Genomic DNA, 27980 nt, shown 5'->3' on the forward strand with positions numbered 1-27980 from the left:
AGCCTATCAGTATAAATGCATACAATAGCTTCCCTTGGTATTCTGATACATGTTATTTCTTTCTATTTTTTTTTTCTCAACGCTTTTACTTTGAATGGGAAGCCACAAAACAGAAGTGCTTAGGCTTATATACTGTCTATGAGGCTTACGCTTGACACTTCCGTTATGGATTTCTTCTTCTTGTCCGTTTGGAGTAAACTAAACGCCTTGGGCACTCATCACTGCCCTCCATAAACATATTCGAGACACTACAGCCATGTAAATAATAAACACGATTCTTTGTCAAAGAACATTTTTGCCTGAGGGTGATGGAAGAGCAAAGCTCTCGGAGTGTCCTCTGGTTATACATATAGTATACATACAGACATACATACAGACATAGGCTACATACATACATACATACATACATACATGCATGCATGCATGCATGCATACATACATACATACATACATACATACATACATACATACATACATACATACATACATACATACATACATACATGCATGCATGCATACATTCATACATACATACATATACATGTACATGTACATTAGTCAGAAAAGTATATATAGCCATTGCTGGCTATTAGATTTCTTGTGTATCAGTGGAAATATTGGCCTGAATGTGGCACTAGAGGAAAGGATTTTACCACAGCAAATTTCATGGAAATCAGGCCACTAATTCTGGATGTGTGATAGTACAAAACTGTACATTTGACCATTACAAACAGAATAACATTCTTAAGTTTTGGCAAGGGGAAATTTTGTGATAGTAGGTTGGTTATGTGAAAGGTTAGGTTTCAAAAACCATGAATATATTATAAAATTACAGTTAGTAGTTGACTTCTTGTTCTGCTCTGGAAATGTTGGATTATATAATAAGATACAATTATCTTCTAGCATGAACCCTGAAAACAAATGTATTTTCAACATCAGTGGGTCTTCTTTCTTCTTTGGGGTGGCAGTAGCTCAGTCCGTAGGAACCGGAGGGTCGCCTGTTCAAGTCCCCATACGGACCAAGTATGGAGTGTGGACTGGTAGCTGGAGAGGTGCTAGTTCACCTCCTAGGCACTGCCAAGGTCCCCTTGAACAAGGTACCGAACCCCTAACTGCTCGGGGCGCCTTTAATGGGAAGCCCCTTCACTCTGACATCTCTCCATTTGTGCATGTTTAAGGTCCTGTTTGTGTGTGTGTGTGTGTGTGTGTGTGTGTGTGTGTGTGTGTGTGTGTGTGTGTGTGTGTGTGTGTGTGTGTGTGTGTGTGTGTGTGTTTTGGGCCTTCTCAAAGTGAAGCAATGTGAAATAAAACTGTAACCATCTGCATAAACTGCATATAGGGTAGGCCTGTTATTTAATTTCATGATCAGACGATGCCTGACAACTTTGACATTTCATAAGCAAAAACAGAGAAAAGTTTGCTCTTTGGTTATTATCGAATAATTTTAAAAGTATACAAGATGAAACTCAGCTCAGAAAACAAACAAGTCACACACTTGGATGGAAAAAATACTTTAATATACACCCTTTTTGCATAAATAAAACAGTGAGTTGCATTATAATTCTGTACGATAGATTTAGTTAGAATATCACTATTTTTTTAAACACCTCTTCTTTAGTTTAAACACTGTACCCTGTATGTTTACAATTATGGCTTATGTTATGGAGGTCAGGGTTGTCTAAAGCTGGGTTGAGTTTAAGAACTGAATGCAAAACAAACTGGGATTTCAAATAAATAGCAGAAATATGAGATGTGTACAAAAAGATTTCACATCTGGAATGAAATTATGAATGGTGTGCAATGTGTAATTTGTGTTGAACAGAAAGCAGATATCCTCATCGCTATGCAAACGAAAACAAAAACAAAAGCAGATTGAGCGGTGTGCTTTTTATTGACATAAACAGATTCTTTGTCACCTTCAGGGAAATGCTTCAATGTGGCACCAAATTCCTCAGCAAGCAATGTTTCAATCAATAGGGTTCACCTTGGTACTGACAGTGAGTATTAATTAAAATGCAAACAGCCAACCTATTTTTTTTTTAATTGTATGAGCTCATGTGAAACCAAATAATTAATTTGAACTGGGTTTGGCCTGTATTAGTAAATATTATGTATTTACTCATATAGATCAGTCTTTTCTAACCCAAACACCTCCAGAGAATAAAATAAAAAAGATGGATCAGGTTGACTGTGGCAATGACGTTTTGAGCAATATATTTTGTGGTTCAGAACTTTGAATAATTTGCAAATGGTTATTAAAAGCAGACTTGGAATTATATGGATCTGCAAATTTAGTCTCCCTTGCATCGCAATTCATCATATTACAAAGTCTTGGCTCATGTAAATACATTTCTAAACTAGAGGCAGTTTCTAAACTTAGAAGCCCATTCTCTGATCAAACCCTTTATGACATTTAAACAGTTTCTGCATTAAATAAAGGGGCACATACTGTATGTATTTTGCTGAAACCAGAGGTGGAAGAGACACCAGTTATCTGATTGCAACCATGTGCCAGACTTTAAGGACTAGTCAAGTATCACTGTGACAGCAGGGTGGTGGAAGTAATGAATCATTACTTGTAGCTGTACATCAATGTAACCAAAATATTTAAAGTCATACTAATTCCTGAACTAAAATAATCAAGTCTAAATGAGTTTGCAGTTAAAAGGAAGTCAAACATTCAGACATATGCACACAATACGGAAAAACAGAAACCTCTGACCAAATAATCTCTTAAACTGTAGCTTAATATATGACTATATGTTTCTTATACATTAACTTTTTAATACACTTAAAATATACCATCTCATCTAAAATACAGCATGGAAAAATGTGATTATCAGGTTAGTGCTCTGCATGTATTGTAAATGCATTCTCTGATTTAATGTCTCAACATGATTACACCCAGTAACCTGATTTCTTGTGTAAGTAAACATAGTAATTTCAGTGTGATTTACTAGTAAACAAACATTTCCTTAGCCATTTACTCCTGATTTATGTCTTCAAGGTAACATTATTGGTATTTTTACCACTTAATAAACAGTAAATTATCTTTTTTTGTTTTCATGTTTCATCCACAAAAGTAATTTCCAAATTTGCCATGGTCCTTGATGCTTCCTTTAACCCATTATCTATATGGGGGCTCACTCCATTGCAATCATTATTGTCAAGTGTAGTTTTAAAAACAAAGAAACTAGTATGAGATTTGGAATTGCATACAAAAATCAACTAAAACTAAATAAATGTAACTGGTTCAAAATGGTGACTTTCCACCTCTGTGTTTCACATAATAGACCACAATATAAATGCATCTCCCATTGTCAATACAATATTTAATAATGCTACATAATTAAATATATCATCAGTTGTACCCAATAAAAAAGAACACATTCAGAAATGATCAGGGAGTAATGATCAAAAATTCGTTGTCCTCTTAAATCAGATCCAAAATCAGGTATCACCGTGCCTATTTCAAAGTTAGTGAGTTTTACCCTCTGTCGTGAAAGCAACCAAACAACCAAACCGAGTTCAGTCAGCACAAACCTACAGGTAACTTGCAAAATTAAGAAACTGTACAATTAAAGGATAAAATGAATGATGTTGCAGCCAAAGTGAAATAATTTTTATTTTCCAAAAAAACAATTTTTGGGTCCATTTGTGATTTGAGTGAACTAACCCTATAAGGTGATCTACTTTACTACTCCCACCCATACCTTACAGAACAGGTTAATGTCACCCAGCCAAATGCAAATGGTCAATTTGACAATAATATATAAATCATTTAGACGGATTTCTTCTCATTAGTCTTATAGTGTGCTGTTAAAAGTTTTATTAAAACTTCTATTAATATATGTAAAATGTGTTTCATTTATTTTACAAATTACCTGTTTTCATACAATCCCAGTCAGTAAATGTGCTTGTGCAGCACCAAACTTGACACTCATGATGCCTTGCTTTGGACAGATCTCAGGCTTTATCCCATCTCATAACACAACAACAACACTTCTGAGCTGTTATAACATCTCTAACAAATCCTTAAGTTATTCAGAAATAACAGCCAAACTGTCCATTTCTTGTTGAGGTAACCCTAAAAGCCTCTCCCACAGCCTGGTCCCAAGTCAACCGAGTTGGATGTCGACTCCTGGTGGTAGCACTGTGGTGTAACGAGGGTCCAGTTTGGGCACAAAGCCTTTAAAGTCCCTGGAGGCTTGAGTCCCAAAAACATCGAGCAACTGTCGGTTCATCAGAGCAAACCTAGGAGAGGAGACCGAGAAATAATCTCATTACCGTAATAAAAAAATACAACTCTCACTAACAAGATTATCTTAACGTGGACAGAAACAGTCTGACTACTGACAATCTAAAAAGACAGAATTTGATTGAATTGGTAAAACACAGCTGACAGTTTCCACACTATACACACCTGCCCTTAGTTAAACGCAGCAGGAACTTCCAGTATGTAGGCCTGAGGTTCTGCACTTCCATCACAGCCTGTGTAACAGGAAGGAGTCATACATTATATCCTTACTCAGCAAAGAAAAATGTGTGTGAAGCATATTTATGTATACATTTTTTGTCACTTACAGCTTGGAAACAGATAGCGGTGGAGATGGCATATATGACCGTGTCTGCATGAGGAAAGTAAGGGAACCGTCCGGCCTCAATGCCTTTGAAGTATATGGTCTAAAAACAGAGATTATTACAGGGGCTGTTAATGATAAATTGCCCAGTACAAAAGGTTTCAGATAACGAGACAAGTTACTAACATGCGAGTCTATTTTCTGTTGTAGCTGTTCTGGCAATCTGAGAACTTAGAAACTACGGTCATGGCATGTCCATAACATTTCTACAAGGCTCTAGTGTGAATAAAAGCAGCCACACTGACAGATGAGTAACGTTTATTACTGACCTGCTGCATGTATACACAGATTTACAGTAGCCAGGTTACTGAAGTGTATGTAAATGCCTTAGTAACTTCATTTCTTGTATGCATGTAAACAACGGGAGATTTGTCTGGATTATGAAGAAAATGCGGTATTTCTCAGTAGACCCTATTTTTATATAATATTCAGTAAATATCTACCTATCCTTGAGATGAAAAATGAATGTTATTGTCTATATTTTCTTGACAACGTAATTTTCTGTGATTAATATCACTTGTTTCTGAGATTTTCTTTTACCTCCACCAGCTTCGAGAAGAGATACATGGATATTGTCGTGCTTTTGTAGAAGAACATCGAAATACCAGCCAGGAAGCCTTGAAAGACAGGGAGAAAGAGAAAAAGATTAAAATAATTTAAACAGATTAAATCAGCCGAGACATGGCATGATATTAGCTGACACAGTCAGGAGGATTGCTCTACAAGGACTTTGACAGTTTACACAATCCTGTCTCACCAGCTATCAGTGCATGGAGTTCATCATCAATGTTGCGCAGCCAGCGCAGAAAGCAGCTTGTTCCCTTAGTGAAAAAGAAAAACATTTGAAAAAATAAATAATACAATATACTATCCACTTAACACAAGATATACTAACATAGGGAAAATATGGGAAATGTTAGCAAACATAATACCAACTATTTGAGGACAACGCAGAGATAGAAATCAGAGATTACAAATTAAAATGTGCCTTTAAAGAGTTGGGGGACACACTTTGTAAATGTTTTTGCCAACCTAAAAGCAACAATGGAAGCAAGGAAGAAAAAAAGAACAGAGATGTCATAGAAAAAAGAAAACCTGTTAAGTATGAAATGTACCTTGTAGATACTGACAAAAGATCCAAGAAAGGCTCCGAGTTGGAAGTTCTCCTTGTTGTAGAAGAGAGCGGGGAGCCGTGAGGGTTTCGTAAACATGTGCCTGAAAGCTGAAGGCACTTTAAGACAACACTGAATCAGGTAGCCAACACTGAACATCCTGACGAAACCCTGGACAATGAAAGAAAATAATAAAATATGATTATTATTTAATAATATAGTATTTGAGTATTACAAATCCATCATCATAACAAACGTGTCTTACTTTCACACAGTAGGAAATGCAGTTGTCTTGGTAATGTTTACAACATCTGTGCCTTGGACCCTTTTTGCATCTGGATTATAAAAAAATAAAAATAAATAAATAACAATAATAATATCAATTCTGGGAACTCTGTACAAATCTATGTGTCCGTAGGTGTGTATTCTCTCACATTGACTCTAGCAGTTCCTTTGTGTGGGCTACCAGAGTTTTCCTACTGGAGCTGGGCCCTTGTGCCGACGCCTGTGAATCCTCTGGCTCTGTAGAAGATGTCCTCTCAAGGGGTCTCGTGCAGATCTGTTCTGCCACAACAGAGTGAGATGGAATCTCTTCTTTTCCGATGATGAACCTGTAACAAAAAAATGCAGTGTAAGCTTCACCAAAACACTATCAGTCAATCTAAATCAAGGCATCAGTGGGAACAGGGACTTACTTTAATGCAGAGAATGCAAAGCCTTTGAGACCATCTTTACTCCTGCAACATCAAACACAACTTAAGTTAATTCAAACTCTAAACATTCACTATTGTTTTTTATATATATGAAGGCTATTCATAATAACCAATTGACCAATATTTCACATTTCACTGTAAGAATTTGACCTGAAGAAGAACGTGTAGAGCGATGCGGTTATGCAGAACAAGAGCACCTAATGGAAAACAGAGACAGAGGGCATCAGGACAAAGGGTGCAAAGGAATCGCGCCATGGGACTTATTTCACCACCATGATACAATCTGGCCTAAAGGATATACATTAAATCATTAGGGGACACAAACTACTGTCAAGGTTATTCATACACATCTGACAACTCATGCTGAGCTACTTCATATTGTTTACGGACACATGCGCAACCCCTGAATGGCAAGCCAGCTAGAGCCTAACCTCTGAAATGCTTCTTTAATCTTAAACATACACATTTTTTCAAATCAGGATTTTATGTTGATGAGGCTGCTTACCCTTACTGCACATATTATATACACTATTATGACGGCCATTATGAAGTGATGTACAACGGGCAGTGAGCAATTTTGCTGTCTAGTGGCAGTCTGTGCATGCAAGTGATGACAGTCCGTCTGTGTACTGTATGTATGCACTATGTTGTGTTGAATCCTCTAAACAACAGATACTGTTTGTGTGTGAGACAAATTTCCTTCAGGACAATAAAAATGTATCTGATCACATTTATCTTCATCCTTTTAAACGGACAAACACAACCAGGGCCGCTTGACAGGTTTTTATGAGTTATATCCTCCCCCTCCCCCCCCAAGCTCCATTCACTTTCAGCTCACTCAAACCGCCATGTAATCTTACCTCGCCGTGTGTGATGGGTTTGATGATGCCTCGTGTCACTGCCATACGGAACAAAGTCTCAGTGGCCTGACAACAACATTACAATGTCACATACACGTTGTGTGGCAAAAGCAGATATATCTCTTTATGTATAACAAATCATGTTTAAATGAACGGAGTAGCTCTTACAAGATTTGCCATGTATATTGTCAGCAGCCCTCTCCTGGCAAGGAAAGGGAGAGACATATAGATTGTCAGTAAACACAGAATCAATATTCACAAGGCCACGCCTGATACAACAACTGCCATTTTTGTGAGGTGTTGTACTTGACAAATGTGTTTCAAACAAACATTAAAATGCTGGGAGAGTAAGAGAACCAAGAAATATTTGTTGAAAAAAGAGAAAGTAATCTCACCTGCTCTTGCGCTCCAGGAGGATGGCAATATAGGAGGCAGGCAGTGCTGAGCCAAACCCGGCAGACCAGGAGTAGAACCCTCCAAACAGTTTCCTAAAGTCAGAAGTATACAGCTTTATTTCAATGTTATTTCTTTTTTTCACCTGGAAAGTGGACTCAATCACACTGTCAGTATAGATTTTATTTAAAGAAGAAATGTTTTGGTCAGATGTTGTTTTTTTTCTCCTTTTTTATTCAAAGGAAAAATATTATCTAAATGTTTAGATGTTTCAATTACTAAATTTTACTTGTGTTTGTTTTGTGCTACTGCAATTCTTGGCTTTCCCCTCTGGGCATTAATAAAGGTTTATCTTATCTCATATTTACAAGAAAACTGAACATTTGAGGAACTCTGAAAACGTTTGGAAAAACAAAAACAACAGAGCCTGAGATAATAATGACTAAACCATTTCATCTTTAGTTTTCAATGATAAATATTTACACGGATCCTCAGGTGCATCACTTTAGATTCTGAAACCCTTTGCATCTATTGCATCTTAACTTCAACTGAGTTGTGTGATTGACAGTGTTTATCTGTGTGACATTTCTTGGACCTACTAACCTGAGAATGCAGAAGAAAACAATGTAAAGACTTCCATTGGTAGCGAGGAAAGAAGTAGACCACAGGATCTCTGGGAGAAGCTTTTTTAAATAGTAATCCTTCTTCCTTCTCCTTAGAACTGCTGCTATCTGCAATATAGTTGACCAAAGTCACGGCTGTAGGTGTTTACATTTCATCATCGCACAAGAGTTGAGAAAAACATGTTGTGCAATTGTGTTATACATTCCCGTTGGATCTGATAACGGTCTGTACAGTGTTAGAATGCTTACAGTGCACCAAAACTGGTCAACGACTTTACCCTGGAACGGCATTTACTTATCAGATGTTTTTCCAAACTGTATAGTTGACTGCTGTTACTTAGCCAGTTACTCATGAGTGTAACGTTACGCTGCATATCAACGTAGCGTGTACAATGTGTTGCTTCTTTTACCTAGTTTGTGCATGGTTTGTGCACGTGCAAAAACTTGAACTTAGTCCCCGAATGTCAGATGGCGACATGTCAGTTAAGCTTTACGATGTTTTCTCAGAACCAGTTAGCCTTACTTGGTTAGCTAGCTTACTTTAGCTTCAGAGACTCCCAAGTCCAAATATTGCAGGTCAAACAGCAAAACTTACCAGGTAAAGAGGGGCGTAGATTTTAAAGGAGACCTCCAGAGCACCCCTGGCTACATCCACAGCCGACTGCACACACGACGGGTTCCAAGTATGACCGATCTCATAGCAGCTGTGCGGTATTTTACTGAGAGCGGCCATGTCTGTACCATGGTCTGTACACAACCAATAGGTAACGCGCTGTCGTGCGGGTTCACTGTTAGGGGAGCGCGGCCACGCAAAAGAGATGTGCACGTGCACGGTGCTGTCGGGGCTGGACCATACTGATCAAAAGGCATGCATTATGAATCAATGTTTTTTTTAAAGATCAGTGAATTGTTGTCCGTATCGAGTACAATGAGGTCCTCGTAAAACACTTAAGATTTACTTTGTGATTTTGTGTGAATCAACATTGATTTAAATATTTTCTCAATTTCAAATGTCCCCAAAAGCAGGGTCATTAACTGAAACGAACAACTGGCACAGCTATATTTTGAGGTAATTTGAGATTAAGAGACATGGAGAGGCCCATTAATCATTAAAACCAGAAATCAGTATAGATATGAGCTTCAACTAAATAACCTACGTAAATCTGCCTAAATCTTCAACTAAATGCCTAAATCTCTAATCAGATTAGGTTATTTCTGACATATGATGTTAACCACCGCTGTAATAAAACCTGTTAGACTGTAACATAAAGTACAACACAGACATGTAGAGCCACAACTTGAGAATGGTATGGGAATCTGACAGTTTAGATTCAGTTGAGTTGCACATTATACTGTAATGACATTTAAAATAGTATAGAAATCAGCCAGCAGGCATCACAATTAATTTCCAGTGATTTCCATCCCACATTAAAGCACAGGTAATCTTGTTGAATAATGTGTTCTTTCTGTGGGTTTGGATTTCAGGGGGCTACAAGACAAAAATCAACTCCTAAATCCACTTGAGCATGGTAACCTAAAAGCACGTAAAAGAATAAGAGAATAATAACAATGCAAGACTATAGGACACTTTTTTTCAGACTTGCTGCTTTAAGGACCTAATTTTCCTGTAGAACCACTACCCAATGCATTTGTCTTCCATACTGTGCTACATACTTTCTCAACACTGCTGCATCACCTTTGCATTTTGATATATCTTAAAAAAGAAAGAGGAGAGTGGCAAATATAATTATCTAATGCAATTTTACACTACATGGACATAGCCAATACATATAAGTGACATTACATATCCTACTGTATGGCAATTTATATGGAAGAAGAATAAAAACATACCATGGGGTCCAGGGGGAATTGCAGATCTAACCTCTGCCTCTCTGTCATCTTCTTCCTCCTGATCACTCCCTGCCTCTGACCCTCTTTCTTTGAATCTGGAGCCTCCTTCATCCCTCAATGATTCTTCTTTTTCCTTGTCTCCTTCCTTCATTTCCTCTTCTCCGTCACTTATTTCCTCGTCTCCTTCTGTGGTCTTCGCCTGCTCTGACCCTCCTGGTCTCTCCAGTTTAGGCCTACTGCCTTCTCCTTCATTTCCCTCATTCTCTTCCTCCTGTGTACTTCTTTGAATTGTCTTAGCAAAAAAGCTGGCAATATCCCCACCTTTAGCCTTCCTTTTCATGTTTAGGCTCCAGCTAATTTCTTCAGCTACTCTGGCCTGCAAAAGTCAATATGTGAAAAGCTCTGGTTATTCTTGTATTACATTACACTGTAGGGCCATGTAGCTAATAAGTAGCCTATAACAAATATAAAATCAGAAAAGATTTATCACATGCACACAACAGTTATGTTTAGACTACTTAATCCTATTGTATTTGTTATTTCCCCAGTTGTAACCTGGTTTTATTTGTACAGCCTTATTGCTGTGATATGTGAGAGTAAGTGGATTTTATAGGACTGCTTAGCTAATCAAATTAAAATGATCGATCTCCCAACTGGCACTGTATTGTGTGTTGTAACGTAACGGCGGCAAAATGGCGACCATCAGTAAACGTTATGGATACAAACAAGATTTTATATTTTATATTAAGCTGTTCTTGTCTTTACTAAAATCAAAACTAATCAAAGGGAAGAGTGCGCTTACAAATCACGAGGGAGCGATTTGACTTTTGGCTAATGTACGCGCTGTTTTTGCTGATGCTGAATCGTATTTAGCATAGTCTACATTTCATTACAAATGTAACTTTAAGGTAAACGTGTGTTTAGACTTCACCAGGTGAAACTGACTTCATCTTTAGAGGCTCTGGGGCAGCTCAGTCGCTCCCATTGACTGGCTCCAGCCAGGTTGCAGGGCCCCAACACCCCACACCGTGCTAGTCAGACTTAGCGAACGCACGTTTGGTGCAGGGAGGTAGCTAATTTGAGGGGGGGCTAAGAATACATTTAAAATTAAATTGTTCACTTTTGGTTAATATATTGTTTAGTTAAATTTTTTGAGAAGCTTGTGGACATAGTGGCGGTTTGTTTAGTAGTAGTTTGTCTAGTACAGTTTTTGGATCACCAAAGTTAAAGCCGTTATATACTAGACGCAGCCAAGGTGGCGCACAACATCGTGACGTGAAAATGATGTAATATCCGGCCGGCGCGTCGCACGAGCCGAGGTCGCGCACGGCTCTTTTTTTTTCAGCGGCGCGCGACAAAGCGGAAACAGGAGGCCTGAATGAGTTCGCCGACAACCGGATGCCACGACTCTCATGGCTAGATTTATCAAGCCGTTTGCGCCTGTTTCCAGGCGCTAATTGGTCACAAAGACGGACGTAACCAATGCGGGCTATTTACAAACAGGGCGCACTTGGGTAAAATCGCAGATTGTCTGCCACATGAGCGAGAAGAGACAAGTTGCGCTTTCAATATGCGTTCGTGGGAGGGTCGTGGGGAAAGTGGGAGTTCCACCCGAAAAGGTGGGAGGATACGCGCAAAGTGCCCCTAATTATATATTCGTGGTATTTACAAAGACTGTCAGTAAGAGCGCGCCTCTATTCTGCGGGAGAAATTCTCCGCCTCTTAAAAGCAGGTCTAAACCAGCCGCAATCGAGTTTCCTCGTAGACCTTTATGCCGCTGGTGAAATGGCAACAGTAATTTGAGCAAGACGAAGATAGGCGAGACTGAAAATATTTTTAACACAAGAATCACACTTTGTCAGTGAACACAATATCATTTAGCGTTACAGATCAAGCAGCCATGCAACATTAGAGTTACTGAAAGAAATCAAAGATGAAATTGAATCTCCCACTCAGTGTTCACATCCCATTCCAGCAGTTGTTAAACTCCTCGCTACATTACAAATATTGGCATCAGGATCATTTCAAACAGTCATAGCATCAGCAGTGGGAATATCGCAGTCTGCACTCAGTCATATCATAGCACAAGTAGGCTACCACTTTGCTACAGCGCAATTTACGGTATAGTGGGCAGAGAAAGATGCTGATTGCCTGATGGATGTCAGGGTTGATAAATACTACGCAAAATGTGGAAGCATAGTGTGGCTATTACTGAACTCGCATAAACAGACGCAGCGCAAACTGCGCTAGTGTTAGTAAATTAGGCCCTCAGAGTGACTACAAGTCTGTCTGGTAAACTTACTGGGTTAAGATGAGCTCTTTTATGGTGAATGAAAGGCTTGATCCGACGAAGTGGGTGGACAAGGCCCCCCTGTAGATCCGCCCCTGCTCGGATACCTCAGGAGGCGCCGTGGTCGCTCTCCGGCTGAATAGACCAACTGTTTTCCTTTGTAGCGTTTCACAAGTGCTGCCTGCAGCCCCAACGCACACTGTTAATACGCACTTGCATGGAAGAGTCAACGGAGGTTTCCACTTGTTCCTGTTTAACCAAAACCCGCTAACTCTCAGCCCTACATCTGACGGAGCGATCAGCTCAACATGGCAAAGGCTTTGGGGCTGTTTGCGAGTTGTTTGTTGTTTGTTCTCTCCTCCGGTGTGGAAGGGAAGCGCAGCAGTGAGAGAGTTTACTATGTGGGGATCATTGAGGACTTTTGGGATTACGCACCAAGTGGGAAAAACTTGCTTAACGGGCAAGACGTCGAAAATGATGAGTGAGTTGTGATACTGTCAAGTTATTTGGAAATTATGCTGCTGTAAATGGTGAAGGGAAGCCATCACCTTTTTGATTAATCGCGTTAAAATTCAGACATGGCATGGGGTGTTGAGATTACTAATAGCCTACATCAATAAGTGATTATAATACATACTCTGGTTTTTTTTTTAGGTCAAACGTTAGGCCAGTAGTCTAGATGTGATCTCGTCAGGGTGTGAAAGTGTCTAGACCTCTGAACGGAGTGGTGATTTACCGGCAGTCTGGCAGATTCACAGCGAAGATGACAGTACCTACTTGTAACATACACGATTCTCTCATTTATATATATCACATGGATGTAAAGACTTGGAACCCAGTGCTGCAGCACATAAAGGACCATTGTATGTATTCTGCAGTTAAATTGTAGATGGATAGTCTAAACATGAATAATTGACAGGTACCTGATCTTTTCATGTAAGACAGCTTAATAACGTTGATACATTGTCACACCCTTGCACAATGCTGGAATCTCCTGACTTACTCTATCAGTGGCCAACTTACCCAACAGTCAGAAACCATGGCAAAATACACACAAGTGCAGCAAAATCATTGTTTGTACTCAACCAAGCTATTTTAGCATACATTGAACAATAATTCTTATCCTCTCCAGATGTCATTGTCAATTTTTTTTCTATTTTGCTGAATATTGAGTCCATAGTCCATTGATGACTTCTACTAATAAAACTGCTTCCAGTTAGTGGCTCTCAAACACCGCCCAATGAAAAAAAGGTAATAACAGCCATTGTAAAAAACAATATGTGGTGTGTTTAACTATAACCGTAATGCAGTTTGAATGGCATTTCAATATAACATAGAGATGATCTTCTCAAATCTCATCAATACTGAAATCAGCATACATACAATAGTTGAAAATAGGCTTGTGTTGCACCCACATTAGCACTAAATAGCTCTGACCAGGTGTTCAATGGAACCCCCATCTGTCAGCAAGGTTGTCAGTATGACCCATTTGTCAATCAAGTAAACATAATACTTTTCATCCTCCCTGTTGCTTTGGTTATGGCCTGGATATACAGAAGCAAAACTACGTTTGCCACATCTCCAGTGACACGTTATTATCCCAGAGAAACGTGTAATCATAATAATGACAAGGCTAATTGTTAAAATGCAGCAACCAGATGCAATTTGTTCTGTGGCATCACACTTTTTGCCATATTTGCACTTTGCTTCTTTTTATTCTGGTTATACTTCTACTTTTTGTATTCATTTCATACAGTTGTATAGTTGGCTACAGTCATACAGTCTTTATCTTGGCAATAATAAGCCTGCCGCACTGTTGTCATGGTGGTGTCATTGTGTTTGAATATTATAATAATAATAATAATAATAATAATAATAATAATAATAACTTTATTTACACAGCACGTTTAAAAACAGAGTTTACAAAGTGCTTTAACAGACAATGTATTGGATGTTTTCCCACTTAGATTTATAGGCTAGACCATGGATCTTCAACGAGACCGCTAGGGGGTCCTCAGAGTCAAGGCAGGGGGGCCTCCAAATTATTGTTCAATTTTTTCCAAATTTCAAAAGTCTTAGCATGAATCCAACATATTATTATTAGCAAATAGAAATCCCCACTGCTTACTGGCCTATAGGTAAGGTAGTCATTAAGGTAGCCATCCACAGATACAGTATATCCTAAGGATTCACTGTGCCACATATGTTTAACATTAAAACATGATTTATACAACCATGCCAACAATTATTAGACTATTTAAATAGCTTATGATTCTATGCAAAAAAGGTATAGGGTTAGGCTGCCCTACATGTTATTATATATGCAACTTCATTTTATACAATATATGTAGTTCCGTCTCTCTTTCAGTAACATTGAAGACCCCTGAGCTAGACCACAAGTATCTTTATTCTACTGCTCTGATTTGTTAAACCGTTTATATTGTATTAAACTTATTCATGCTTCTTCTTTTTTCAAATTATCTATGTAACATAATAAGGATATAAAATTGCAAGTCACTGTGCAATCCTGTACAGTATAATACGACAATAACCTGACCGTGACATTAAGAAACAGATCAAGTTTTCCTGGCTGTCTCTTTCTCTTCTGCCTCCTACACACTATCTCTTCCTTCTGTTTCACCACTTCTCTGTCTCCACTCCTATCTCAGGCATGCATCTGTGTTCCTGGAAAGAGGACCCCACCGTATTGGCCGTGTTTATAAGAAGGCCATGTTCCGACAGTACACAGATGCTACGTACAGCCGCCTGGCCTCCCGACCTGTCTGGTTGGGCTTCCTGGGCCCCATACTGCGAGCTGAGGTTGATGAAACTATTGTGGTCCACCTGAAGAACTTTGCAACCAGAAACTACTCTATGCATCCTCATGGAGTTTTCTATGAGAAGAATACAGAGGGTATAGTGCTACATAATACATATACTATGTAGAGACACACAGACTGTATATTCACGCACAGAGAGACGTGCAAAATCAATTATATCTCTCCAACAGAAAGGAACACTTGTTCATACAAAATGATACCTAGTTGCTGTAATAATAAGTAGACTGCTAATATTTTAAAATATAATGAATGCTGAATGATAACCTACATGGATTTTCTTCCACAATAAATAGCAGTTTGTGCAATAATGTATTACAAAAACAACGTATCAGGGTTCAAGAATGAAATTAATGAGATATCCAAGGAGTAAGCCTGCATTATCACAAGGTGCTGTTTTTTTTTCAGGCCATGAGTTATTTCTCCTCCAAAAAATCTAATATTGTTTTTTTAAGAATACAGTGCTGTACGGGAGACGTTATCAAGAGATGTGCCTCATTGGACAGTTTGGGCATTACTTCAGAACAGCTGGGCAATTTGACTGCACAGGCTCATTGATGGAACATTGACATTGTCTGCATATTCAGTCAAATCAATATAATCTGTGGCTTTGTGTAATACTACTCTGAAAGTATAGTATATTGGCATCTTGTGCCCCTCTGCTTCAGTGCCAGACTGTCTCAGACAACAAGATACTGATAGGCTGAAAAGTTCACTAGCAAATGTGATATGGGCTAAATGAGTCCAATTTGGCCTGTGTGAGAAGAAAATGGACGCAGCACAATTTTAATAACTGAGTCACTATTATGGAAAATATGTCTCCTGAAGTATTCTGACCTTTGCAGCTCTTTGTTATGCAACATGCCCCCCATCCCCCACATCCGGGGCAATACATCCTGACTCTGGAATTTCAATAGGCGAGATGTACAGGAAGTGAAACTGAAACTAAAACTTAGTTTTCCCTCTTACAACAGATTATGGCTGATGTCCTGCTTAATTTATTTAAGGGATTTACATCAATCCGTCAATTAGTAAGATAGAACATTTCTGTCAAGTAACCAACTATTTATTTTTTCATAAACAGCAGATTATGAACAGTAAGTGAGGGATATGTGGGGAGGAAGACGAAGAAGAGGGGAGTGGTGTCAACACATCAAGACATAAAACTGATAAAGTCAGCTAATTCTTTGTTACACCATGACATGTGACGAGTGCAGAGTGGTACAGAGGTCAGTGTACCCGTGATAACTATCACTAAGACTGAGATAATTTGTGTGTTTATAGATCACTTACACACATGCAGGCCAAAATCTTAACAGAAATAAGACCATAGAGGAAATAGATATAATCTTCAGTTGGGAAACGTCCATTGAAAAATATGCATTAAACCTATTGATGAATCATTGATTTCATGCATTTTGATTTCTACATCATTCTACTGCACTTATAAGTTCAAGACCATAGCATTGTTTTTTACTGACACAATGTGAAAGGCTCAACTTAAGAAGAAACAGAATTATCTCAACATAAACATCTTGTATTTGTCTAACAGGGGCGCTCTATCCAGATGGGACATCAAACAAGCTGAAGGGGGATGACTCTGTTCCTCCGGGAGGCATCTACACCTACCGCTGGGAGGTCAGACCAGAATATGCCCCCACGGATGACGATGCCAACTGCCTGACCTGGATCTACCATTCTCACTGGGAAGCCCCCAGGGACATCGCCTCAGGACTTATCGGGGCTCTGCTCACCTGCAAAAAAGGTATGAAGATATTTAATCTTACTGATTTTACATTACATTACATTTCTCATAATGTGTCTTTATATGGCACGTTGGGTTACATCTCAGTATGCATTATTTTAATGCCAAATCAAATTGTTATGTCCCTTAATCATAGTTACAGTCAAAAAGGGCTTCTTCATACCCATGCTTAAAAAGTCAATTACACCAACACTCCCTAGCATAAGCTCTTAATGACTACAATGAAAAACTGTCATGAAAGGAAGCTTCATAGTTAGAACAAATATGGTGGGAAACCATGGGGATAATTACTCCACACTCCGACCTACCATGCATCCAATGAATGCTGACATGGTGGGAAAACAAATATTAAATTATCCTTTATCTGTGCTTGACTACAGATATAACATATTTCACCTCCATCCTGCATGTTTCTCTATGTCTCATCTTTCTCTGTGAGCGCAGGAATCTTAAAGGAGACAAACGATCCAGTCCAGGGTCAGACAGAGCCAGAGTCTGTTTTAGAGTCAGTTCGAAATGATGTGGACCAGGATGTCTTCCTGATGTTCAACGTGGTGGATGAAAACAATAGTTGGTACGTGGAGGACAACATTCAGAAGTGCACTGATCCAGCTGGAGTTGACCAGGAAGACCCAGACTTTAAGGAGTCAAATCTAATGCATGGTGAGAGAGATTGTTTGGTGCTAAAATGACTGCACATGCATTAAGTTGGTTGAATTTTTGTTTTACAAAATGTAAAAATGCTGATCTCTGTTTTCTCCCCTGCGTCCTGTTGCTCCTACATTCTTTAATTTACTTTGTTATGTGAGTTACTTGTCACTACAAATGACTTATTTCTTAAACAAAGAATATAAAAGTAGGTTTAAAAGCTATGTTTTTTTTTCTCTTTGTCCTTTCCTCTAACCCCTGTCTGTTTTTTTCTCTGTGTGACAGCTATTAATGGCTACATGTTTGGTAACCTGCCCGGAATCGAGTTATGCCAGCACCGTGCAGTATCCTGGCATTTGTTTGGCATTGGTAACGAGGTGGACATTCATACTGCCTTTTTCCATGGGAATACACTGCTGGACCGCGGCCACCGCACCGACGTCCTCAGCCTGTTCCCAGCCACGTTTGCTACAGCTAAGATGGTCCCGAAAGCATCAGGAAAGTGGTTGCTGACCTGCCAGGTTAATGACCACTTACAGGGTAGGCCACCTGATATTTACACCTCTGTGTGACCTCTGACCTCTCTGCTCTGGTAGTGCAGAGTTGCTGACAGGGGGAATGCATTTTTGTGAGGTACACCTCTGTTAGGCCTATTTTGTCAAAGCATGATGTTACAAGTCTTCCCACAGCAGAGCACACCAGGACTTTTATGTTAAGGCTGTCCAAAGTCCTTTGAACATAGAACTGAATGAGCCATACTTGCTCAAAATATTATGAATATTGCTTGCAGTTGTGAAATACCTTTTCTCTGTATCTTATTAGGCTTTGCATGATAGCTTATTTGTATCTCTTTGGCTTTCTAAGAAACATCCACAAATATTGACTGTACAAATCACCCCATCGGTACTTTTAAAAGTCCTGTGTCTCTCAGGGTCTGGTGTGCAAAAGAAAAAGATAAGGAAGTTGAAAGTGTTAACTGAACCCAGAAATATCTTTTTTTTATAGGCTTAGATTAAATCTTGCCCTTTCGACTTGTCAGGTTGATTTTCAGCCATTGAGATTTCCAGATGCTCTGATGGTCCAGTTTCACCACAAGCTTTTACATTGTACACGTGAATTGTGGGCCACATAATGTTGTGTGTGTTGTCTATTTATCTTTTTCAGCTGGAATGCAGGCCTTTTATGAAGTGAAGTCATGCGGCAGTGAGGCCGGCTCTACAGTGATGGCTGGCGTTGTGAGGAATTACTACCTGGCAGCAAAGAAAGTCCTGTGGGGCTATGGTCCCTCAGGAAGGGATCTGATTAATAATGTATCCCTCACTGAGCCTGACAGGTGGGCATTCACCTTATCAAATTAGGAGTGACATACTGTTGCATCCAACCTAATAATGGTAACAGCGATGATAGCCCAACGTAATTTAAAACTCTATTGACGTTTGTACCAAACACACAGCAAACTGGACCCACCTGGCCTAATGCCAGCTTTCCCTCAGCTATTTAGATTATCAAGGGTCATGTCCATTTAGCTTGTTTTATTGCTTAGAGTTGTTGAAACTTTTACTGCTTTTGTCCAAATGTAACCAAAGAGGACATCATTTGTATTGCATTGTTACCAAATCTGTACAGTTATATAGACTGTTGACATGTTTCAAATGTGCCTAGGATCCTTAGATTAGCATTTTTTAACAAACTGAAAACATGTCTTATTTTGTGTAAGGACAGAGGCTAATTACACTATAGGACACAACTAGAACAAATATCTATAATAGAGCCCAACTGATAAAGGATTTCTAAGGCCGATGCCGATACAAATATTTGATGATTTAAAAATCAATATATATCGGCCGATCCAGAAATGTGTAACAAAACATTAACAGATTTTAATAGTTTGTTTTATTGTCTCAACAGAATAGAGGAACATAAAAATATATTAATGTTCTGATAAATAAAATGTATAAAAAATACAAACTTCAGATATGAAACTTAAAGTTCTTTGAACAAAAAGTCTTGTGGACAAACTATGCAACGCCAACACTCATAGCATGATTGAAGGGTGTTTTGTCCATTTTTATTTTATTTTTTTAATATTAAATTATCAGAATCATTTGTCATTATAAATGATTATGATGAATGAATATTTAAAAAAAGATATATACAGTATATATATATATATATATATAATTTTTTTTTTTCTTTTCTTTTAAATCGGCCATTATAAATGCAGATACCAATAGTTTGGAAAATGCCTAATATCAGCCAATAATATCGGCCCACCGATATATCGGTCAGGCTCTAATATGTAATACAATCTTAAGATATCAATCAAATGTATCCAAACAAGGAGTAAAGAATGATCCCTGTGTTTTATAGTCAGGTGAAAATATATATTAGATGGATTTTTGATTAGATTTGCATTTAAAAAGTACAACCTCAGTAGTTTTTGAGAAGGAAGTATGGCAGCTAACTGACTCTGTAGATAATCACTATTTTATCAAGGAGTGAACTATTCTTGAAGTCTTGCAAAACCTGTGTGTATAGCCCCTGGACAGGGCTGATTATTTGTGAGCTGGTGGTGCGGAAGTTTTGTGGTGTCCAGACTAGACGGTGTGGATAGAGATGCAGTGATTCAGTTGCTATTGTTGTGTCTTTGTTATTGTTCCCTGACCTGACACATTAAACCCCTCTGACTGGCCAGCTTTTTGCTCTCTTCCCTTTTATTGTTAGTAAAAAAATCCACACTGCTGCTTTATCCAGACCACATATTCATTGCAACCACTTCCCTCACTTACAGTGTCTTGCTTTTCCTATTCTTTCTCCCACCCCTTCCTCTCATAGTGCATCAGAGGTTTATTTTGGCAGAGATGGTGGAAGGATTGGAGGTGACTACATGAAAGTGATATACGAAGAGTACACAGACAATACCTTCACCACCACAAAGCCACAAACACCTGATACTCAACACTTAGGAATATTAGGTCAGGACTACCTTTTTTGCAAAGTTCCAGATTTGGCAAACATCTCCCTCTTTTGTATCTTATTTACTGGTACACTGGGGTCTTGTCTTATAACTATGTTCTCTCAACACCTCTTGTCTGGTTACCATGTTCTCCTGTATTTGTCCAGGTCCAGTCCTGAGGGCAGAGGAGGGAGACACTCTCAGAGTGACATTCATGAATAAAGCTGATAGAAACTACAGCATCCAGCCTCATGGCCTGAACTATGATAAACACTTCCAAGGAAGCAACTATGAAGATGGTGAGGAAGTAGACAGTTCCATTGCCACAGATACTAGCTGCACAGCCAAGAAAAACTTCAGTAGTTATGACATCTTTACAATGGATTGACTTGAGTGGTAATAAGGGGAGATAATTCATTAAACTGTGTTATAATAACAGGAGCTATAGCTGATGGTTAACAATTCAGATTGACAGAGGCATACATTTGCATGAATATTGCTTCAAGACTGAAAACAATATCCCTGTCTGAGCCTCTGGGGTTGGCTAGACTAATGAATTAGATAATTTGAAAAAAAGATCCAAAGCACAAATGCTAATTGGCCACTGAAAAACATTTTAGATAGATACATAGGTATAGGTATTTATCGTCCTGTGGGGGAAATTGGTTTTCACAGTCTGTTACATTCACATAGCAATATGCACGGAAAAAAATATATCAACAGATAACATAAAGACAAGTTTTTGAACACAGAAACAAGCACATTTACAATGACACAGATTTATACAAGGTCAGCCAGATGGTTTGTTTAGCAGTATTATGGCATAAGGGACAAAACTTCTGCCAAAGCGAGTCCTTCAGCATTGTAAAGTGTAGATAATATTTTCTTTTCTGTAGGAATTCATGCTGAAAGGTTTAGCATGAAGGGATGAAAATATCTGCACACCTTCAAAATAAATACTTAATCACTCAGCAGCTAAGTAATTCATGGACTGTGTTGCAATAAAATTGTGTTTGATGTGTCATAGGCATAGAGTTTGACTGCAAAAGCCTATTTCAAACAAAACGTTGTGTGTGTGCAATACTGTAGGTGTTGACAAGCCAGGCTCTCACGTTGGTCCAGGAGAGAAGTTCACCTACACCTGGCAGGTGCAAGAAGGTCCATCTTCATCTGATACTGCCTGTATCCCCTACTTATACTACTCCGCCACTGATCCCGCCAAGGACACTAACTCTGGGTTAGTGGGACCTCTGCTTGTGTGCAAGAAGGGAACGCTGGGAGAGAACGGAACCCAGGTGCTGCATTATTATCCATTCACACACACTTTCTCTCACAGATAAATGCAGGAAATTCTCTCATTTAGGACACTTTAACCAGTAAATGTTTGTTTTTCCCTTGCTAAATTACTTTATTAAATCCTTGATACATTTTCTTCTGGTCAGTTAATCGAACAATGGTCTCAGCATTATTGGGATTTGATAAGATAAAATTATCGTTGTTGGGAAAATGGGCCATTGCAGAAAACATGAGAACAAAGCACATTGTGCTGAATACAATATAGCAAGTTAATTGTAACAACAAAGCAGTTACATCTTTGATAGGCAGGCTTTGGCATTTGCATTTAAAACAGTGTAATACACTTTTAGTTTTTATCCTGTTAACTGCAACTGCAAGGTACTGTGTGTGCATTGTTTTACAGAAGGGTCTGGATAAGGAGTTCTTCCTTCTGTTTTCTGTCATGGATGAAAACATGAGCTGGTATTTGGAGGAGAATATTGAGAAGTTTAGCAGCAACGACACAGATCCAGAGAGCAATTTGATGCACGGTATCAATCATCATTGTGTAGTTCTACCTTACTGAGTGTGTTTAAATAGTATTTGATAGATACTGATAGCAGCCCACATACCATTAGTATCATATTTGGAGGGCCATTTGTGGTATTTCTTTAGTATTTTCTTCTTCTCTCTCTATTTAAATCTTCCCTTTCATTTCAGCTGTAAATGGACGCATGTATGGGAACCTTCAGGGAGTGGAGATGTGTGCCGGGGACAAAGTTATGTGGTACACCTTTGGGCTTGGTACAGAGGTGGACATCCATGGTATTTATTTCGAGGGGAACACCTTCAAGAAGCAGAGCACAACACGTGACACTCTTAGCCTGTTCCCTCACACCACTGCTACTGTCGCCATGGAGCCAAACACTCCTGGTTAGTCATATCACACACACACACACACACACACACACACACACACACACACACACACACACACACACACACACACACACACACACACACACACAAACACACACTGTGCTGCCACTCGAAAACCACATCCCTTTCCTCGCACACATTGTCAGCATTCATCCGTTCTTCCGATTTTGTTTGAAAGACAGGTTTATTCTTTACAAGCATGCTTAGATAACCTTGTGTGAATGCTTTCCTGTGACGTGTACACTGATCCCAACACTTGACAACAGGAAACATCAATATCTACAATACAAACAGGAAATGTCAAAATGATCTACAGCATTGTGGGATTCAAGTCATTCAAATGTAGATCAGAAACAGTCAGATGTATCCTCTATACCACATTGTTATGTTATACTGTATGTGCATTATTTCTCTTGAACATGACTATAAAGTATGATGTCAGTGATTTTGTTAAACTGATATTTTTGAAATTTATAAACCATACCTACGTGCATCTAATTAAAAACAAAAACTTGGGTGGGAGGAACCCGTTGGACATATCTCATGTCAGGACACTTAGGGGATTTGTGTGTTTCAGCTGCAAATGTCTGCACCTAGAGTAAAGCCACAAACAGATCAAGTTATGTGTCCAAATCCGTAACCTCTTTTAATTTCCCTTGTCAGGTATGTATGAGATAAGCTGCAGAGTAACAGACCACTACTCAGCTGGCATGAGGCAGCAGTACCGAGTAAACCTGTGCCCACAACACAAATTGAAGCTCACTAACACAGAACAGCCAACCAAGATTGTGCAGTATTTTATTAGTGCTGAAGAAATAGAGTGGGACTTCTCACCTGAGAGAGACTGGGAGCTGGAGAAACACCACGGCAAATTAGAGGACAGGTGTGTGAGCTAGATAATTGTAGGATGATGTATTTCAGTGTTGGAGCCGGAGCCTGTGATTAGTGGCATAACTTATTACTGTTTGTTAATGGAAGCAAATTGGTACATGTCTCCCAGTCCAGGCAATATATTTGTGGCGAAAGGAAAAGACAGAATTGGCTCGCGCTATAAGAAAGTGGTGTATAGAGAATACACCAGTGACACCTTCAGAGTTCAGAAGAAACGACAGCCCAACCAACAACACTTGGAAATTCTAGGTAAGCTTAGCTGCCCTTTATGCCGTTCATTTTTTACCAAGAAAAGACTGAAGAAGACACAGGTTTTCTTTTCTTCTGCAGGTCCAATAATCAAAGCAGAGGTAGGAGAGCAGATTGTGATCACATTCAAGAACAAAGCCAGTCGGCCATACTCAATTGGCGCACATGGAGTGAGGGCCAGCGGCGCACACATTCCTGTCAAACCTGGTGAGAATCAAATTTGAAAAAAAATCCTAAAATGTATGCTGTTCTAACAAAAGGATCGAGCTACGAAATACTAGCCTTTTCTCCGAAGCAGTAGCATTGATATGCGTTTGTTTTCTGTTCTCTTGTCTCAAGACCACATAATGGAGATGACGTGGGATGTTCTTAAAAGCTCTGGTCCAGGGGTCTCAGATCCTAACTGCATCTCTTACGCTTACTATTCCAATGTTGACTTCATTAAGGTGCATATTCCCTGTATACATAACAGTCACATGGAAGTACATAAATCACAGTGTTTAGGATGAGTTGATGTGTAGATGTTTGTGACATGCTTGTGTTCATTTCTTTATGTTCAGGATCTGTACAGTGGTCTTCTGGGGCCTCTGGTGATATGCAGGCCCGGGACCCTGCAGCACGGCGAGGGGCCCGACAGACAGAGGAGTGACGTGGAAAAGGAGTTTGCTCTGCTCTTTATGGTGTATGATGAAAACCAGTCCTGGTACTTGGACGACAACATCAGAACATACCTTGGCGTTGACCCGCATTCCTTCATTCCAGATGAAGGCTTTGAGGAGAGTAACTTAATGCACGGTAAGAGATAAGAAGAGATGGGAGCATGAGCCACAGAGAGTAAAACTATCTTATTCATGAAAAAATGTAAGTCTTTTAAGATTTATTGATCCTCGAGAGAAAAATGGTGTGATCCCACCAGGAAAAACATTGGGATGGGATGGAACATAAAAAAGGAAGATAATAATGTATGCAGAATACAGTGTAGAACTGACAATAAAACCATTGATACTTTTATACTTTAACTTAATTGTCCACGAGGGGAAATATAGAACACACACAGACTCAAACGTAGGATAAGTCAAATATAACAAAATAAAAGAAACATATAATGATAAAAAACAGTGCTAACAATAAACGCAAGCTCACATAAAATTATACTGTTCCTCCTCATTGCACAGAAACGGATATAATGAATAAAAGGTAAACTAAATTAAACCGTAAATCCAAAATTACAATTGGCCTTTGATACGTGATTTTTTGTCATCAGAAGAAGTCCCACTGGTGTCTGCGTGCCTCTGTCTGATTCTACTGTATGTATGATGGTTTTAGTGTGTGGTAATTTCTATGTGTGAATATTTCTATTGAAGGGATCAATGGTAAACTGTATGGTAACCTCCATGGACTGGTGATGATGGAAGGCCAGAAAGTTGACTGGTATCTACTGGGCATGGGCAACGAAGTGGACCTGCACACTGTTCATTTCCACGCTGAAACTTTTACCTACAAGGTAAGTCTCACAATCACAACCAAGGCTTATTATTATCATTCATAATTAAAACAGTACCAGGCAAATTATTTATGTACAAATAATACAGACCTTACAAATTCCCCATCTTTACATATTCTCACAGTGTACTGTAGAACTGGTGTCTTTGAATTAAATCAAATAACGAAATTCTGATATTGGGTGTTGTTGTTCTTGGCATGAAAACCTCAACGATGCCTGCACAGAAAGTTTCTCTGCTCAGTTTATTTACTCTGTGCTTATTTCCCCCTCTATTGTATTGTGTGTGCTCTATGTGTGTATCAGACGGACCTTGTGCACCGTGCAGACGTCTTTGATCTTTTCCCCGGGACTTTCCAGACTGTGGAGATGGTTGCTGGGAACCCAGGGACTTGGTTGCTCCACTGTCATGTGAGTGACCACATTCATGCTGGCATGGAGACCACTTTCACCATCCAAGGTATGTATGTTGTGTTCGTGCGTGTGTGTAAATGATGTCTGTCTCACACATGCATGTGCGTTTACATAATTTCAGTATGTATGAACATCTATTTGTCTGACGTCCCACTTTTTTATATTTTTCAATTCTAGAATACTCCTCAGATGGTAAGACCTGTTTGTTTGATTGTGGATGAAGAAGAAAGGAAATTTATTTCACTTTTTAGCACCTTATAGTAATAATAATAATAATATATATATATATATATATATATATATATATATATATATATATATATATATATATATAGCTTTGTAATGCAATTTAAGCATACATTTATTTTAGAGGTCTGCACTGTGTTGCCCTTACCAAAATAATGTACCACTGTCAATTGATCAATGATTGTAGGCTTGGTGTTCACTGTGGTGGATTACTAGTAACACTGTGTAGGTTGTAATATATGAACATCTATTTGTCTGACGTCCCACTTTTTTATATTTTTCAATTCCAGAAAACTTCTCAGATGGTAAGACCTGTTTGTTTGACCGAATGATTCAGTACGGTATTGATATTGGAATATTTGTGTCACTTTTAGCACCTTATATATATATATATATATATATATATATATATATATTATATATATATATATATATGACTGCAGGCTTGGTGTTCACTGTGATGGATTACTAGTAGCACTGTAGGTTGTAATAGATTATTAGTATAGAACTCAAGCATGTTTCAAGAGTATGCAAATAGATTTCCAGGTCATATAGAAATAAAAAGAAATGAATGCCTGGAACTGTAGACAAAATACACTACATCTAAATTTCTATTACATAGCAGAATGGTTTGTACATTTGTTGTTGTTGTACAGGTGTGATGACATAAGTAGAAAATCGGTTAAAACTTACATTAACAATAGACTGGTCCTTTAAGACTATTGATAGTTTAATTTGGTCTGATCACAGCCATAGCATACCATTCATTTATCTTGTCTAGTTCAACACAAGTCAAAGTGGGACAGCAGGTATTGGACTTTCTTTGTCTCTGCTGTGATGTAATGGGTGTGAAATGTTTGGTTTAATGTTATCTGTTTGCGTGGTTAGTATTGTGTATAGGGTGAAAAAAATATATTTTTTGGATCAGGCGTTCCTTTAGAGCTGTGGCCCTGTTACAGTATAAGATGCAGTGCAGCAGATACATTATTGACAATATAAACTTTCATAAGCATGACATGGGAAATATATTGTATTAGTGCTTTAAGGTTAGTATAGGTGATCATCCAATATTTTGGGGTAATCCTGTAACTATTTTAGATTAGGTTTTGACTACGATTGTGCATTTAACAGATAATGTAGTACAATTGAAATGTAACAAGATGTCCATGGTTGTAAAATGTTTTATCATTTACTTATAATGTCCCTCCCCTCCTGTCTTTTCCTCTTCTTTTTCTCTCACTTTGTTGTCTTTCCAGCTGCAGCGCCAGGAACTGAAGGCTCCATTAAGACGTTGCTGCTCTCACTGGCACTTGGCCTCATGGCTGTAGGTGGACTGCACTAATGAAGGGACTGGGCTGTGTGTAACCATAACTGTGGTTATTAATGTACTTGAAAAAATCCAGGGATAGAATCACTGTTTCATGTATTTTTGACATTATGTAGTAAAAACCAAGAAATGATCAGACACAATATAGCAAGGGCTGTACAATCACGTATAAAGTTGAGTTCTTTAAATTTCTTAGGACTAAAAGAAGCATTGTATATATGTGGATTATTTCTATTTTCAGTCATGTGTTTAACGTTTTGCAAATCATTGATGTACCAAACATTTGATTCCATTTATGAATGTGCAATAAAGACATTTATTCAACTGTGCTGTTGTACTATTTGTGTTATCAGTCATTTTTCTTTCATGTGCTAGCATCACTTACAACCACAAGGTGGCGTTTACATCTCAGACAACTAAATCCTGTCTTGAAAATCTGTGGCATCCTAT

The 27980-nt window shown here is 38.6% G+C and overlaps 2 protein-coding genes across 3 annotated transcripts; one reads left to right on the top strand and one right to left on the bottom strand.

The window, feature by feature from the left end:
• Positions 1–1872: 1872 nt before the first annotated feature.
• Positions 1873–9128, bottom strand: tmem135 (transmembrane protein 135). The gene is made up of 15 exons (XM_039778093.1): positions 8937–9128; positions 8322–8449; positions 7721–7813; positions 7494–7527; positions 7326–7391; positions 6616–6662; positions 6448–6489; positions 6187–6363; positions 6018–6087; positions 5756–5923; positions 5398–5461; positions 5181–5257; positions 4585–4683; positions 4424–4491; positions 1873–4254 (listed from the first exon to the last, which is right to left on the bottom strand). The coding sequence occupies exons 1-15, from the start codon at positions 9072–9074 to the stop codon at positions 4119–4121; spliced, it is 1407 nt and encodes a 468-aa protein (XP_039634027.1). The 5' UTR covers positions 9075–9128; the 3' UTR covers positions 1873–4118.
• Positions 9129–12605: 3477 nt separating this feature from the next.
• On the top strand, positions 12606–27855 carry LOC120543867 (ferroxidase HEPHL1). Of its 2 annotated transcripts, none has more exons than XM_039777220.1 (21): positions 12606–12963; positions 15152–15396; positions 16872–17084; positions 17529–17747; positions 18018–18272; positions 18897–19065; positions 20568–20707; positions 20856–20987; positions 21778–21983; positions 22391–22514; positions 22684–22896; positions 23566–23785; positions 23903–24042; positions 24124–24249; positions 24382–24488; positions 24603–24837; positions 25407–25546; positions 25850–26003; positions 26135–26149; positions 26494–26508; positions 27460–27564. In XM_039777220.1, exons 1-21 carry the CDS (start codon positions 12791–12793, stop codon positions 27543–27545), a joined length of 3327 nt encoding a protein of 1108 aa, XP_039633154.1. In that variant the 5' UTR covers positions 12606–12790; the 3' UTR covers positions 27546–27564. The 2 variants fall into 2 exon arrangements, with proteins under 2 accessions (XP_039633154.1, XP_039633153.1); XM_039777219.1 differs by having other exon boundaries at positions 12791–12963; positions 22388–22514; positions 27460–27855.
• Positions 27856–27980: the final 125 nt, after the last annotated feature.

The sequence above is a fragment of the Perca fluviatilis genome, chromosome 16 (genome assembly GCF_010015445.1).
Source record: "Perca fluviatilis chromosome 16, GENO_Pfluv_1.0, whole genome shotgun sequence".
In the NCBI taxonomy this organism is placed as follows: domain Eukaryota; kingdom Metazoa; phylum Chordata; class Actinopteri; order Perciformes; family Percidae; genus Perca; species Perca fluviatilis.

Coding starts and splice junctions, on each gene's coding strand:
- tmem135 (XM_039778093.1), bottom strand. CDS start 9,074: ATGGCCGCTCTCAGTAAAATACCGCACAGCTGCTATGAGATCGGTCAT. Junction 7,392..7,493: donor CAATATACATGGCAAATCTT/GTAAGAGCTACT, acceptor TGTTGTTGTCAG/GCCACTGAGACTTTGTTCCG. Junction 5,924..6,017: donor GCATTTCCTACTGTGTGAAA/GTAAGACACGTT, acceptor TTCATTGTCCAG/GGTTTCGTCAGGATGTTCAG.
- LOC120543867 (XM_039777219.1), top strand. CDS start 12,791: ATGGCAAAGGCTTTGGGGCTGTTTGCGAGTTGTTTGTTGTTTGTTCTC. Junction 17,085..17,528: donor TCTGCTCACCTGCAAAAAAG/GTATGAAGATAT, acceptor CTGTGAGCGCAG/GAATCTTAAAGGAGACAAAC. Junction 24,838..25,406: donor GGAGAGTAACTTAATGCACG/GTAAGAGATAAG, acceptor TTTCTATTGAAG/GGATCAATGGTAAACTGTAT.